Here is a 14343-nt window from a genome sequence, read left to right as displayed (position 1 = left end):
AGAAGCAGTCTCCCAGGAACCAACACCAGCTCCATAACTTGATAGTTTGTTCTATGGTGATTTACCACCTGGGGGCAGCCTCTCTTAGCCCAGTAATGCTTTCCACATGTGTTAAATCTCCATAGAACAAGCGAACAAGTTATTGAGCTGGTGTTCACTCCTGAGAGAATGCTTATATATATATATATATATATATATATATAGAATCGTTCTTCAAAGCCAGTATGTTCTGATACCCTAAAGCAAGTTATGGATCATAATAATACCCACAGAAAGTACAGAAGGACATGCTGCACTCATATACCTTCTTCAAAAATGTTTACTGAAACTTTGGATAAAGAAAAAGATCCAAACAAAATGAATCGTCCATACGTGAACCCACAGTACAAGTATATATATCACGTTACTGAGAGGGAAGGCACTCATTGTATATTCCAACAATAGTCACATTTATTATGGCATGATATGATATATAATGTTACTATTGTTGGGATATACAACACATGCCTTCCCTCTCAGGAACGTGATATATACAGTATGCTAATTTTAAAGCGCACCCTGGAAGTTGTCTCGGTGTGAAGTGAGTGCTAAGTTTGAACTATGTACTGTACATATACCGTGTATATATATATATATATATATATATATATATATACTGTATATATACCTGTGTGTGTGTGTGTGTATATATATATATATATATATATATATATATAAATATATGTGTGTGTGTGTGTGTGTGTGTGTGTGCCATATCTCTCTATCTTCCTTTTTTTATTTTGGTTTATCCTATTCAGATATACATAACAAAGTAAAATGATGTAAAATTAATATATACAAATGAATGTTTTTTTCTTTTCCAGAGATTGCCGACTTGAGCAGCCAACATGTCGGTGATCGTGGCCCAGTCACATTATATCTTTGGTCTCCGTTCACAAGTGGTTAATAATATTTGTTACTTTGATGAGCAAACCATAATTTTCCCATCGGGCAATAACTGCATTAAATACAACGTAGATCAAAAATGGCAAAAATTTATACCAGGTGAGCTTTTTATTAATTTATTTAATTTTCTGTATTTAATTCTTTTTTTTTTTGTTATAGGAAAAAAAACATCTATCTGTCTTATCATCTGTCTTTCTGTCTATCTTCTATCTGTCTGTCAGTCTGTCTTATCTATCTGTCTGTCTGTCTATCTGTCTATCTATCTATCTATCTATCTATCTATCTATCATCTCTATGTCTTGTGGCTTTGGTTCCAGGCTCAGAGAAGAGTTTGGGGATGCAGGCTCTGGCAATCAGCCCAAACCACCGTTACTTAGCCATGTCTGAAAGAGGACCAGAAAAGACTACAATCACAATTTATGAACTATCTTCTGTGCCGTTTAAGAAACGCAAGGTCCTAAGTGCACCAGACTTTCATGCTCATGAGTTTGTCAGTATTGCATTTTCTCCAGACTCTAAATATCTGGTTGCCCAGACAGGCTCTCCAGAATGGACTATCATATTTTGGATGTGGGAAAAGCAGAAAGTTATGGCATCAGTGAGAACGGACACCCAGAACAACCCTATTTACCAGGTAAAGGAACATTGTTTCATTACAGTAGATCACACATACAATATGAACAGAGACTTCCTCTTGTCATTTAGCTATAAAATAATTGCAGCCATCATTAAATAAGTCTTATTGTCATGGTTACTTCACCATCAGTAAGATCGTTTTTTTCTATAGACTTTAAATCAATGTTACTTTTTTTTTCTTCTTGTCATTTAGGTGAGCTTCAATCCTGAGGACAACAGCCAGATCTGTGCCACAGGCCTTGGGGTATTTAAATTGTTTCGCTATATGGACGGTAACTTGAAACAGACAAACTTTCAGAAGGTTGAAGCTCAGAACTTCCTGTGTCATGCGTGGCTCTCTGAAAACAGAATTATATGCGGAACAGATACTGGAAAGCTTTGCCTGTTTGAATCTGGAGATCTTCGTTGGGAAATAAACATAACCGGAAAACTTGTGCCCAAGGAGTCTCCGAAATTTGGCACAGCTTCTGATGATGGCCGGTAACTACTCACTATTCATTAGAAAACGTGATAAGCTCTGGAGACAATAAATTATACACACAGATTTTTAACAATTTAAACTTTTTTTTGTTTAGTAATTTTGTAATGGACCTGTTAGTAAAGGGGCAGTCTAGTCAAAATTAAACTTTCATGATTCAGATAGGGCATGCAATTTTAATCAACTTTGCAATTTACTTTTATCATCAAATTTTCTTTGTTCTCTTTGTGTTCTTTATTGAAAGCAAAACCTAGGTAAGCTCATATGCTAATTTCTAAGTCCTTGAAGGCTACCCCTTATCTCAGTGCATTTTGACATTTTTTGTTACAGCTAGCGCTATTTCATGCGTGCCATATAGATAACATTGTGTTCCCTCCCATGGAGTTACATAGGAGTCAGCACTGATTGGCTAAAATGCAAGTCTGTCAAAAGCACTAAAATAAGGGGGCAATCTACAGAGGCTTAGATACAAGGTAATCACAGAGGTAAAAAGCGTATTAATATAACGGTGTAGGTTATGTAAAACTGGGGAATGGGTAATAAAGGGATTGTCTATCTTTTTAATCAATAAAAAATCTGGATTAGACTGTCCCTTTAAATGAATATGTACAATTCTAGTGTATTGATATTGATCCATCTGTTTCTAGCTCCCTTTCTGCTATGGATTCCACGGCACCCTCTAACCAGAGGATAAATGCCATAGTGGCATATTCTAAAGGATTCCTGTGCGCTGCAGGGCCCGGCCGAGTCTGCATTTTTGAGAAAGCAGAAGATAAAGATTTTTACAAGAGGAGCCGGATTATTAGAGTAAGTGACTTAAAGGGACATGAAACCCACATTTTTTCTTTCAAGATTTAGAAAGAGATTGCAATTTTAAACATCTTTCTAATTTACTTATATTATCTAATTTGTTTTATTCTCTTGATATTCTTTGCTGAAAAGCATATCTAGATATGCTCAGTAGTTGCTGATTGGTTGCTGCACACAGAAGCCTCGTGTGATTGGCTCACCATGTACATTGCTTTTTCTTCATCTAAGGATATCTAAAAAATGAAGCAAAATAAATAATAGAAGTAAATTGTAATGTTGTTTAAATTTCTATTCTCTATCTGAATCATGAAAGAAAGATTTTGGGTTTAGTGGCCCTTTAAAGGAATAGTAAACCCCAAAATTTTCTTTTATGATTTAGGCAGAACAAACAATTTTAAACAACTTTCCGATTTACTTCTATTATCAAATTTGCTTCATTCTCTTGTTATCCATTGCTGAAGGAACAGCATTGCACTACTGGCAGGAAGCTGACCACATCTAGTTAGCCAATCACAAGAGACAAATGTGTGGAGGCACCAATCAACAGCAGCTCCCACTAGTGTAGGATATGTGTGTATTCTTTTTAACAAGGGATACTAAGAGAACAAAGCACATTTGAACATAGAAGTGAATTTAAAAATGTCTTAAAATAACATGTTTTATCTGAATCATGCAAGTTTAATTATGACTTTCCTATCCCTTTAAAGGGACATAAACATCAATGTTTTATATATGTATAGTATATATAAGTAATTCCTTCATTTCAAAAGATCTTCCTACAAAATAAGGGGTAGACCACAATCCTTTAGAAAACTTTTTCAAACGCTTTATCTTTAAATATCCCCACAGAATTTAATGGTGAAATTTGTAGAAAACTAATTACATTTGTTTTTCTAAAGAATTGTGATCAACCCCACATGTTTACAAGCATTCAAGATGCTACACAAACACATTTTCAAATTCTCCCACCTCCACTGGGAGATTGATTTCTGCTGCTGCCTATTGTTTGCATAGCTTTTCTTATAGCCAGTGCTGCAACATTGACATTTTCAGTAAAGGTTAAGGTTTCAATAGGAAATGCAGCTATTTCAAATGACAAAATAAATATCAAGAAGTTATATGTTAACAATTTAATACACAACAGCAGGTAAAATGGATCATTGGGAACAAATTAAAGGGGGGGGGGGGGATGTTAAGGTCCAATGTCTCTTTAACTCTTTTAAACATTTTATTCACTTAGAGGTCCACAACTCATTCATTTACAGAGCATCAGATAGCCTCTCCTTCACCATCATTAGTTTTATAGGGATTATTGCATCAAATGCCCCAGTAATAATGCACCAAAAGCTCTTAATACTCAGAAGTATTTTATGGGGGATTCAGTTTTGAGTTTAAAGGGACCCAGCATTTTTCTTTCATGATTCAGATAGAGCAGCAATTTTAAACGACGATCTAATTTACTTCTGTTATCAAATTTTCTTTGTTCTTTTTGGGTATCTTTTTTGAAAATCATGGACATTAGCTCAGGAGCGTGCATGTGTCTGGAACACTATATGGCAGCAGATTTGCAAGAATGTTATTCATTAGCAAGAGCACTAGAGGGCAGCACTGTTTCCGGCCATGTAGTGCTCCAGATGCCTACCTTGGTATCTCTTCAACAAAGAATACCACAGGAATGAAGCAAATTTTATAATAGAAATAAATTGGAAACATTTTAAAAATGTTATGCTCTGTCTGAATCACAAAAGAGAATATTTGGGTTTAAGGCAGTTATTGCTACATCACATTTATATGTATTGTGTAGATTCCACAAGATAAGCAGAGCAGTGACCCCAGCCTGGCTGAACAGCAGGAGGTTACGTGCATGTGCCTGAGCCCTTCAGAGGAGAACGTGCTGGCCAGCACAAATAAAGGTCAGCTATACAGCATTACCCTCTCTTCTGCTGAATTTGGTAAGGTGAGTAATAGTAACTCTGCTCATTATTGCACTTTCCCTGAGACTCCCGTTGTTCTGTCGAGAACTGCAATCTGACGTCACTTCCAGTGATTCCATTCATCTGATTGGTCCGTGTCCAGTTAGTGATAGGATTCACAACCAATCAGATGGGCACTGGGATCGCCTATCTTCACTATCTATTTGCCTCCGCTTGGGGGGTTCAAGGGGGGCAAAGCCCCCTTGTAAACCTAATTCTCCAAGGTTTACTTGGGGTGTATGCCAGACGATCGATCGTGCGCCCCCAGACAGAGGCAAAACGGATATTAAAACAGAAGACTCACCGGAAGTGACGTCAGATTGCAGTTCTCGACAGAACACGGCCTTTCACTGTATTTCCTGCTTCCTTTCTCAGCGTTATATTTCTTTCCATCTTTGCTGTATATTTGCTCCTCTCTCCATTTACTTTCTATTGACATATTTCTTTACCTCTAGAACGTTTCCTTTTTATGCTTTTTGTTTTATGTTTTACCCCCACAAAATGATCTGTTTCTGTAGGGAGATGATTGCTTTGGGTATCTGACGGAGCCCTGGCATTCCGCCGCCATCACTGGTCTCAGCATCTGTATCCGCAAACCCCTGATAGCGACCTGTTCCCTGGATCACTCCGTGCGCATCTGGAATTATGAAACCAAGTACTTTATATATTGTTTTGCTTTTGTCTCACACAATGCGCATATATTTATTTATTCCCAACTCAAAAAAAGCTGTTTGAGATTTAAAGGTATATGAAAATGAAAGGGACATAATACCCATATGCACAATTGCTTGAAAGTTATGCAGCACAACTGTAAAAAGCTGACAAAACTATATCACTTGAGCATCTCTGTGTAAGATGTTTTAACCTCAAATTGTCTTAAGCTCAAGCGTATCAGAGTACGTTCTCTGTGATCCAGTTGCTCTTTTTCCTCTCATCTGTATGGGTTAAAAACAAAACAAAAGAAGCCAATCAGCTTTCATCAGTGCCGCATTCACACTTTTATATCCCTTTAAAGTCTGTTTACATAGACATGTGGCTACTGAGGACATTTTGATTTTAAATATCTTCTTTTTTTACATAGAGATGCTCAGATGATATTTTCTAGTGAGCTTTTTAAAGCTGTGCTGCTTCACTTTCATGTGCTTCAACATTTGGGTATCATGGCCCTTTAAGAAAAAAATGTAATGATTCAGATATTGAATAAATGAAAAACTAAAACAATTTACTTCATTTAGCAAATGTACCTCTTTCTCTTTGTATTGGAATAGTCACTTCCTGTTAATACCCATTGGCTAATAGTCACTTCCTGTTAATACCCATTGGCTGATAGGTACTTGCTGTTAAAACCCATTGGCTGATAGCCACTTCCTGTTAATACCCATTGGCTGATAGCCACTTCCTGTTAGTACCCATTGGCTGTTAGGTTCTTCCTGCTAATGGTCATGTTTAAATGCTGCTCTTCCATATCATTTATACAAATATTTTGCATGTCCCTATTAGGTTAGGATGGGCTAAAAAGATAGTTTGGGTTCAGTGTCCCTTTAAGTGTTTGGATTAAAACTCACATTGAGATTTAGTGAAGCTCCTCCACTCACCCACACACACACACATATATATATCATAGTGAGTAATCATTAAAGTGAATGTAAATTTTGATGCTAAAGTGCTCGTTTTTTAAAAATTTGATTAAAAACAGGGGCACTTTAATTCATCAAAATTTACATTTCACTCCTGTTGTGAAAAAAAACTTACCTTTTAAAGTTAACAGCAGCTCTAGCTTCCTCCGGTCGTCGCAAGCCATTTCTGATGTCAGAAATGATGGATAGGTCATCCTCCAATCACGGCTTCCTCCCCGGGGGAATCAGTGACTTATTCAAAGCCGTGATTGGAGGAAGCCTGATTCCTCATTTTAGACCCAGTAAGAGGCTTTGCAACGGGTGGAGGAAGCTGGAGCTGCTGTCAAGATTAAAAGGTAAGTTTTTTTTCACAACAGGAGTGAAATGTAAATTTTGATGAATTAAAATGCCCCTGTTTTTAATAAAATTTTTAAAAACCGGGCACTTAAACATCAAAATTTACATTCACTTTAAGCATTAATGTATATATTCCAGATATAGTAAATATGTATTTTGTAAAGTGTTTGTAAAATAGATTATTTTTAAATACAGAAATGGAAATGTTCTCTTACATTTCTCTGTTTTCCTCCCAGCTCACTAGATCTGTATAAGGAATATCAAGAAGAAGCCTTCAGCATCTCGCTGCATCCATCTGGACATTATGTTCTGGTCGGATTCTCTGACAAGTTACGCTTAATGAACCTACTGACTGACGATATCCGCACGTTTAAAGAATTCACAGTGCGCGGCTGCCGTGAGGTATCAACTGTACTTCCCACTTCTTGACATATAAAAAATACTGACAGCAGACATCTATATATGGATTTACAATATAGTGGAATTATGTTCATTGGGACAATTACCCTATTTGAATGTTTTAAAACATCAATAACAGAGCTAGAATATGACAAATCAAGGAAGAATGCGAATTAGTCATTTGGTTAAGCGTGAGGCTTACTGCATTGGACGTCATTGCTAATGGTAGGGTCCATCTAAAGGGAAATAAACCAGTGACCAAGGGGATTTGCTTGGTTGGAGAAGTACACACTATTGTTCAGTAACAAAATCTCATTGGTAGATCTCTGTAGACAAATATATTACTTACGCAGGGGATCCTTAAAGGGATATGAAACCCAAAAATATACTTTTTTGATTCAGACAGAGTCTACAGTTTTAAAAAAGTTTACAATTTACTTCTATTATCAACTTTTCTTCGTTTCCATGACCGAGGTAGACATCTGAAGCACTATATGACAGGAAATAGTGCTGCCATCTAGTGCTCTTGAAAATGGATAATATTCTTGCAAATTCCTGCCATATAGTGCTCCAGACATGTGCACGCTCCCTGCTTTCTAACAAAAGATACCAAGAGAATGAAGAAAATTTAAAAATAGAAGTAAATTAGAAAGTTGTTTAAAATTGTATTCTCTGTCTGAATCATGAAAGAAAAGTTTTGGGTTTCATATTTCTTTAATTCCTGCCCCTTTAATGCTACTTGAGGACTTGAGTTGGATACCTCTATTATAGGAGGGTAGGTACATTTTAGGTAATAACATAGTCATATATTTAGCTCTTTCGCCCCTGTTACTGAGGAAGAAGTTTCTGCACTTATACTGCGCTCTCACCTCACTACCTGTCCCCTCGACCCCATCCCCTCACAGCTACTCCCCTCCCTCTCTTCTACCCTTACCCCTATACTCACACACATTTTCAACCTCTCCCTCAGCACCAGTATATTTCCCTTATCTCTAAAACATGCACTGGTCACACCTATCCTCAAAAAACCTTCCCTTAATCCAACCTCCCCATCCAACTACCGCCCTATTTTCCTACTGCCTCTTGCCTCAAAGCTTCTTGAAAAGCTAGTATATGCACGCCTATCCCATTTCCTTACATTAAACTCCCTCCTTGACCCACTGCAACCTGGATTTCAACCCAACGCTCCACAGAGACAGCAATTGTTAAGGTTACCAATGATCTACTCACAGCAAAATCCAAAGAACACTTCTCTCTGCTTATCCTCCTTGATCTGTCTGCAGCCTTTGATACTGTTGACCATCCTCTTTTGCTCCAAACCCTCCAATCTTTTGGCATTTGTGGCACAGCCCTCTCGTGGTTCTCTTCCTACCTGTCTATCCGTACCTTTAGTGTAGCCTTCTCTGGGGCTTCCTGTGCCCCATTACCACTTTCTGTTGGTGTACCGCAAGGCTTTGTCCTCTGTCCCCTTTTCTTTTCAATCTACACATCATCATTAGGTTCACTAATAAAGTCCCACGGTTTCCAATATCATTTGTATGCCGACGACACTCAAATCTACATCTCTGCTCCAGACCTATCTCCTTCCTTGCTAACCCTTGTCACTAACTGTCTTTCTCACATCTCTTCCTGGATGTCCTCTCACTACCTTAAGCTAAAGCTCTCCAAAACTGAACTCCTTATTTCCCCCTTTTTCTCTCCATAACTGTAGACAAATCCATCATTACCCCTACACCGCATGCCCGATGTCTTGGGGGTCACACTTGACTCAGATCTTTCTTTCACTCCTTACATTTAGGCCATGGCTAAATCCTGCCACTTCCACCTTAAAAACATCTCTAAAATTAGACATTTCCTTACACAAGACACAACTAAGATTTTAATCTACTCTCTCATCATTGCCTTGACAATTCCGTCCTCTCTGGTCTCCCTAGCTGCCGTCTTGCTCCTTTACAATCCATAATGAATGCCTCTGCCAGGCTCATCTTCCTTACACGTTGCTCTTCATCTGCCGCACCTCTCTGCCAATCCCATCACTGGTTTCCTCTTGCCTCCAGAATTAAACACAAAATTCTGACTCTGACATACAAAGCTCTCAACTGCACTGCTCCCCTCTATATCTCAGACCTTGTCTCCAGATACTCTCCCTCCCGTCCCCTTCGCTCTGCTCACGACCTCCTACTATCCTCCTCTCTTGTTACCGCATCACATTCCCATTTACAGGACTTCTTTAGACTGGCTTTCATCTTGTGGAACCATCTGCCTCGCTCCACAAGACTCTCCCCTAATTGTGAAAGCTTCAAGCACTCCCTAAAGACTCTTCTGTTCAGGGATGCATACAACCTACACTAACCTTTCCTAATACCAGTTCCTCTCCTCCATTGCTATTCGCCATGAATCTCCTTAGAATGTAAGCCTAAGAGCCCAACTGCTTGCAGATCACCTTCATAAGAGCTAACTACAACAGTGCGACTCTAGGCAGGGCCCTCTACCCATTTGATCCCAATAATTGCTACCTTGTATACCGCCTATGCTTATAGCGCTGCAGAATCTATTGGCGCTCTACAAATAACCGATGATAATAATAATAATAATAATGGACAGTGAATGTCATACTGGTCAAAAACCCCTGTATTTGATGAAATGATTATCACTATCTGTAGTCCAGTTAGGGTTTTTGTAGGTTGTCATATTTGTCATATTTGTTTTTTTTGTCCGTGCATATGTCTCGTATACGACAAAAAAAATATAATGTGCAAAAATAACTTTACACAAAATGCAAAGTGATCATAACTCAGCAGACAACATATTAATTCCACATGGAAAACATTTACAGACTTGAATACAACTTACATTTCATTAAGTATTATATTATATTGTATGCATTTCTTCATCATGCACAAACCACTTAACAAGATACAGTTTGTTCAATCATAAATATCCCCTTTTGGAACCCACTAATGGCCCTTGTAGTGTTGGATCTCACAGTTCAAGTGGCAATCCCTGCAAACTTTAGAGAATCTAGGTCTTTTTTCATTCAGATGTTCCAGCAGAACCTATTTCTCTGTCTATTGCTCATCGTTGTTCCAGAGTTTTTTTATTACAGTCTTCCTCACACTTTTTCTGTAGTGCTCATTTAGCTACGGCGGACATCTCTTTGCTGCGGTGAACGGCAACGTCATCCACATTTACTCCACAACAACCTTTGAAAATATCACTAATCTGAAAGGTCACAATGGAAAGGTAAACTCAGGAATAAGTTTTATTTTATAAATTGTACTGTACATAAAAAAGGGACGCTGCTGTAAACGTCCCATGTAGTTGAATGGTCTGTAGCATCTAATTGGAAAGGAAATGGAGCTTGTAATGAGCACACAGAGTCATGGTGCGCCATATTGATTCATTCAAGCTTAAAGGGACATGAAACCCAACATTTTTCATTCATGATTCAGTTAAAGAATGCGATTTTAAACAACTTTTCAATGTATTTCTGTTATCACATATGCTTCACTCTTTGTTTGAAAGAGCAGCAATACACTACTGGGAACTATAAAACACATTGGGTGAGCCAATGACAAGAGGCATTTATGTACAACCACCAATCAGCAGCTATCTCCCAGTAGTTAATTGCTGCTGCTAAGCCTACTTAGATATGCCTTTAAAAAAGGATACCAAAAGATCAAAATAAATTAGATAACAGAAATATAATGGAAATATGTTTAAAATTGCATCTGGTAACTGAATAATGAAAGTTTAATTTTTACTTTACCGTCCCTTTAATATCTCTGGGTTATTGAAGCTGTTCAGTTCTAAAATAATCCTTATTGGCCGTAGGTACGGTCGGTCTCATGGAGCTCTGATGACAGTAAGCTGGTGTCCTGTGGCCTGGATGGAGCAGTGTATGAGTGGAACACGCTCCTGGGTAAGCGCGAGTCTGAGTGTGTGCTCAAATCCTGCAGTTACAACTGTGTGGCCACGTCGCCCGACGCCAAAACTATTTTTGCTGTTGGATCCGACCAGACACTTAAAGAGATCAGTGATTCTCAGGTAATACCCAATAAACGTCTTCCAATCACTTATTGCTGTGTATACTTTCCAATGTATTTATTAAGTAAAACCTGTAATGTTCTCATTGTTTAGGGGGTTGTCTTAGAATGGAAACTTCTACTAAATGATTATTTTAGTAGCAGTAGATGAGTACAAATATAGACTTTTGTTTTCTTTAAAGGGACATGCAAGTGCAAAGTGCACTTCAAAAGCTTTTTATTTAACCCCTTCACATTCCTGAGCTTTTTTGCTGCTTCCATTTATTACTATTGAAAGCCATATTTTAGTGAGTCACCCGCACACACTATATGTTGCTTTTTTCAGATGGCCCAGCAGATACAGAATATATCATTATTATATTTATATTTCACGTGAGAAGGCTGCAACAATGATGCTAGAAATGTATGTTTTTGTTAATATTTTAGTAACTAACATTCACCTAGATTACAAGTTTTGCATTCGTGTTTTAACGCTGAAAAAATGGCAATTTCAGCGTTAAAACAGCAACGCAGCCATTACGAGTCTTGTCGGTATAGCTGTACCGCAAGCCTTTTAGCCTGTAACTCAACGTCAGTCTCGCACTCGAAAAAATGACGTTTATTCATGGGATTCCCGTAGCGCTGCCATTACGAGTTTTGCGGTGAGGCTAAAAAGCTTGCATTACACCCTATAACGACACAATCCGTTCCGCAATCTGATACCAGTAGTTATTAGTTTTATGCAACAAAACTGTTACATAAAAATCACAACTAAACTGTTACAAAGTACACCCATAAACTACCTATTAACCCTTGTTCTGCCGCCCCCCGCATCGCAAACACTATAATAAACTTATTAACCCCAAATCTGCAGCTCCCAACATCGCCGCCACTAATAAAATGTATTAACCCCTATTCTGCCGCTGCTCAACATCGTCGCTACTATACTAAAGTTATTAGCCCCTATTCCCCCGCACTCCAACATTGCCCACACTATAATAATTATAATAACCCCTATTCCGCCGCTCCCTGACATCGCCGCCACTAAATAAAGTTATTAACCCCTAAACCTCTAGCCTCCCACATCACTACCACTAAATAAACCTATTAACCCCTAAACCGCCAGCCCCCCACATAGCCAAAAACTAAATTAAACTATTAACCCATAAACCTAACAACCCCCTAACTTTAAATTAAAATTACAAAAATAAATAAAAACTTACCTGGGAAATAAAAAAAAACTAAGTTTAATCTTTAAATTAAATTAACGTTACTATTATACTAAAATTAAAATAACTATAAATTAAATTAATTAAATTGCACATTAAAAAAACCTAACCCTACTAAAAAAATTAAATCTACAGTTAAAAAAAAATAAAAATACTAAATTACAAAAAATAATAAAATAGGAAATTACAAAAAATAACAAACAAAATTATCCAAAATAACAAACAATTACACCTAATCTAATTGCCCTATCAAAATAAAAAAGCCCCTCCAAAATAAAAAAAACCCTCAGCCTACAATAAACTACAAATAGCCCTTAAAAGGGCCTTTTGTAGGGCATTGCCCTAAAGAAATCAGCTCTTTTCCCTGTAAAAAAAATACAAAGACCCCCCCAACAGTAAAACCCACCACCCAACTAACCCCCCAAAATAAAAAGCCTAACTCTAAAAAAAAAACAAGCTACCCATTGCCCTGAAAAGGGCATTTGTATGGGCATTTCCCTTAAAAGGGCATTCAGCTCTTTTAAATAGCCAAAACCCTAATCTAAACCCCCCCCCCCCCCCGAAAAAAATCCTAACACTAACCCCTCTTTAGGTACAGTTGCTGAAGTCTGGCTGCTTAAATCCTATTTCAGCCAATAGGAATGCAATGGTACCCCCAGTGTAAAAGGGGTATCTTGCATTTGAATCCTCAGTGTGTGGCAGACGATCGCATGAAGAGGACCTCCACGTCGGACTGATGAACCTCCGCCTTGGACCTTCGCCTTGACCTCCGCCCCGCGCATCGACTGCTCCGCCTTCGCAGGGATGAAGAAAATGCTGGTCCCGCGATGGATGAAGATGGAGCAGCCTGGATGAAGATGGAGCCGCTGGGATGAAGAGCGTTCAAGCCGGACTTCAGCAACTGTGAGTACCTAAAGAGGGGTTAGTGTTAGGTTTCTTTTTAAAGACACAATGAGTCCATGGATTTCATCCTTACTTGTGGGATATTCACCTCCTGGTCAGCAGGAGGAGGCAAAGAGCACCTCAGCAGAGCTGTTAAATAGCTCCTCCCTTCCCTCCCACTCCAGTCATTTTCTTTGCCTACGTTACTGATAGGAAGAGGTAAAGTGAGGTGTTAGATTAGATTCTTCAATCAAGAGTTTATTATTTTTAAAGTAGTGCCAGAGTGTGCTGCTTTGTTCTAGGGTGTAGCCGTAGTCCATTTCAGTCTCTACAGTAGAGCTTTTGGGGGCTTTAAAGCAATGGGAACTTATGGGACATAATTCTCACTAAGCCTCCCATACATGTTTTGCTGCCCTGCTTGTCAAAGTCTGAGGGAAGAGAAAAAACTCAGTACTTTTTATTTCCACATGCCAATGTGAGGAGAAAATTAGGGCCTTGCAAGCCGGGTGGGCTGCCTTACTGCCGGGCAGCAATTTAAGGTAAGCTGATTTTTATTTTCTGGGGACACGCTCACAGAAAGATTGGCACTTTTCTATATTAAGGGACACTGGATGGCATTATCCCTAGGTGGGAGGACATGTTATCGGGCAGTAATTGCAGGCACTGGAAGGACGTGGAGAAGAGGCTCTAATTTAATTCTAGCTTCTAACAACGGCTTTATTTTACTATAACAAGCCATCTGGAGGGTTAGTTTATTTTCATGACCGCAGAGAAAGGTTCTTCAGCATGATCGATTAATTTTACTCCCCTGGACGTTATGTATTAATGCTATAACTGTCGGGAGGTTTGTTTGCTTATTGTTAACATGGGCTTTAGTTCTCCCGGCGGCTCCATTTTTACATTTTAGCCGCCCGGGAGTTTTAGCTTGTTATGCCCACGATGGGCGGAGCTATGTTGCGCGGCATGTTTGCGCGCCATTATTCCACTGCAGTG

The 14343-nt window shown here is 38.5% G+C and overlaps 1 protein-coding gene across 1 annotated transcript in view; it reads left to right on the top strand.

The window, feature by feature from the left end:
- Positions 1 to 866: 866 nt before the first annotated feature.
- Positions 867 to 14343, top strand: part of CFAP57 (cilia and flagella associated protein 57) — an 84090-nt gene continuing 70613 nt past the window's right edge. Inside the window, exons 1-9 of the mRNA XM_053694072.1 lie at positions 867 to 1044; positions 1263 to 1579; positions 1775 to 2061; positions 2707 to 2866; positions 4674 to 4826; positions 5361 to 5497; positions 7052 to 7217; positions 10344 to 10457; positions 11049 to 11261. Of these exons, the coding sequence (XP_053550047.1) occupies positions 888 to 1044; positions 1263 to 1579; positions 1775 to 2061; positions 2707 to 2866; positions 4674 to 4826; positions 5361 to 5497; positions 7052 to 7217; positions 10344 to 10457; positions 11049 to 11261 (1704 nt within the window). The 5' untranslated portion in view covers positions 867 to 887. The remainder of the gene's footprint in view (positions 1045 to 1262; positions 1580 to 1774; positions 2062 to 2706; positions 2867 to 4673; positions 4827 to 5360; positions 5498 to 7051; positions 7218 to 10343; positions 10458 to 11048; positions 11262 to 14343) is intronic.

The sequence above is a fragment of the Bombina bombina genome, chromosome 10, assembly GCF_027579735.1.
Source record: "Bombina bombina isolate aBomBom1 chromosome 10, aBomBom1.pri, whole genome shotgun sequence".
Classification (NCBI taxonomy): domain Eukaryota; kingdom Metazoa; phylum Chordata; class Amphibia; order Anura; family Bombinatoridae; genus Bombina; species Bombina bombina.
Note: the sequence above shows the minus strand (reverse complement) of the source record. Positions and strands in the feature narration are given on the sequence as shown.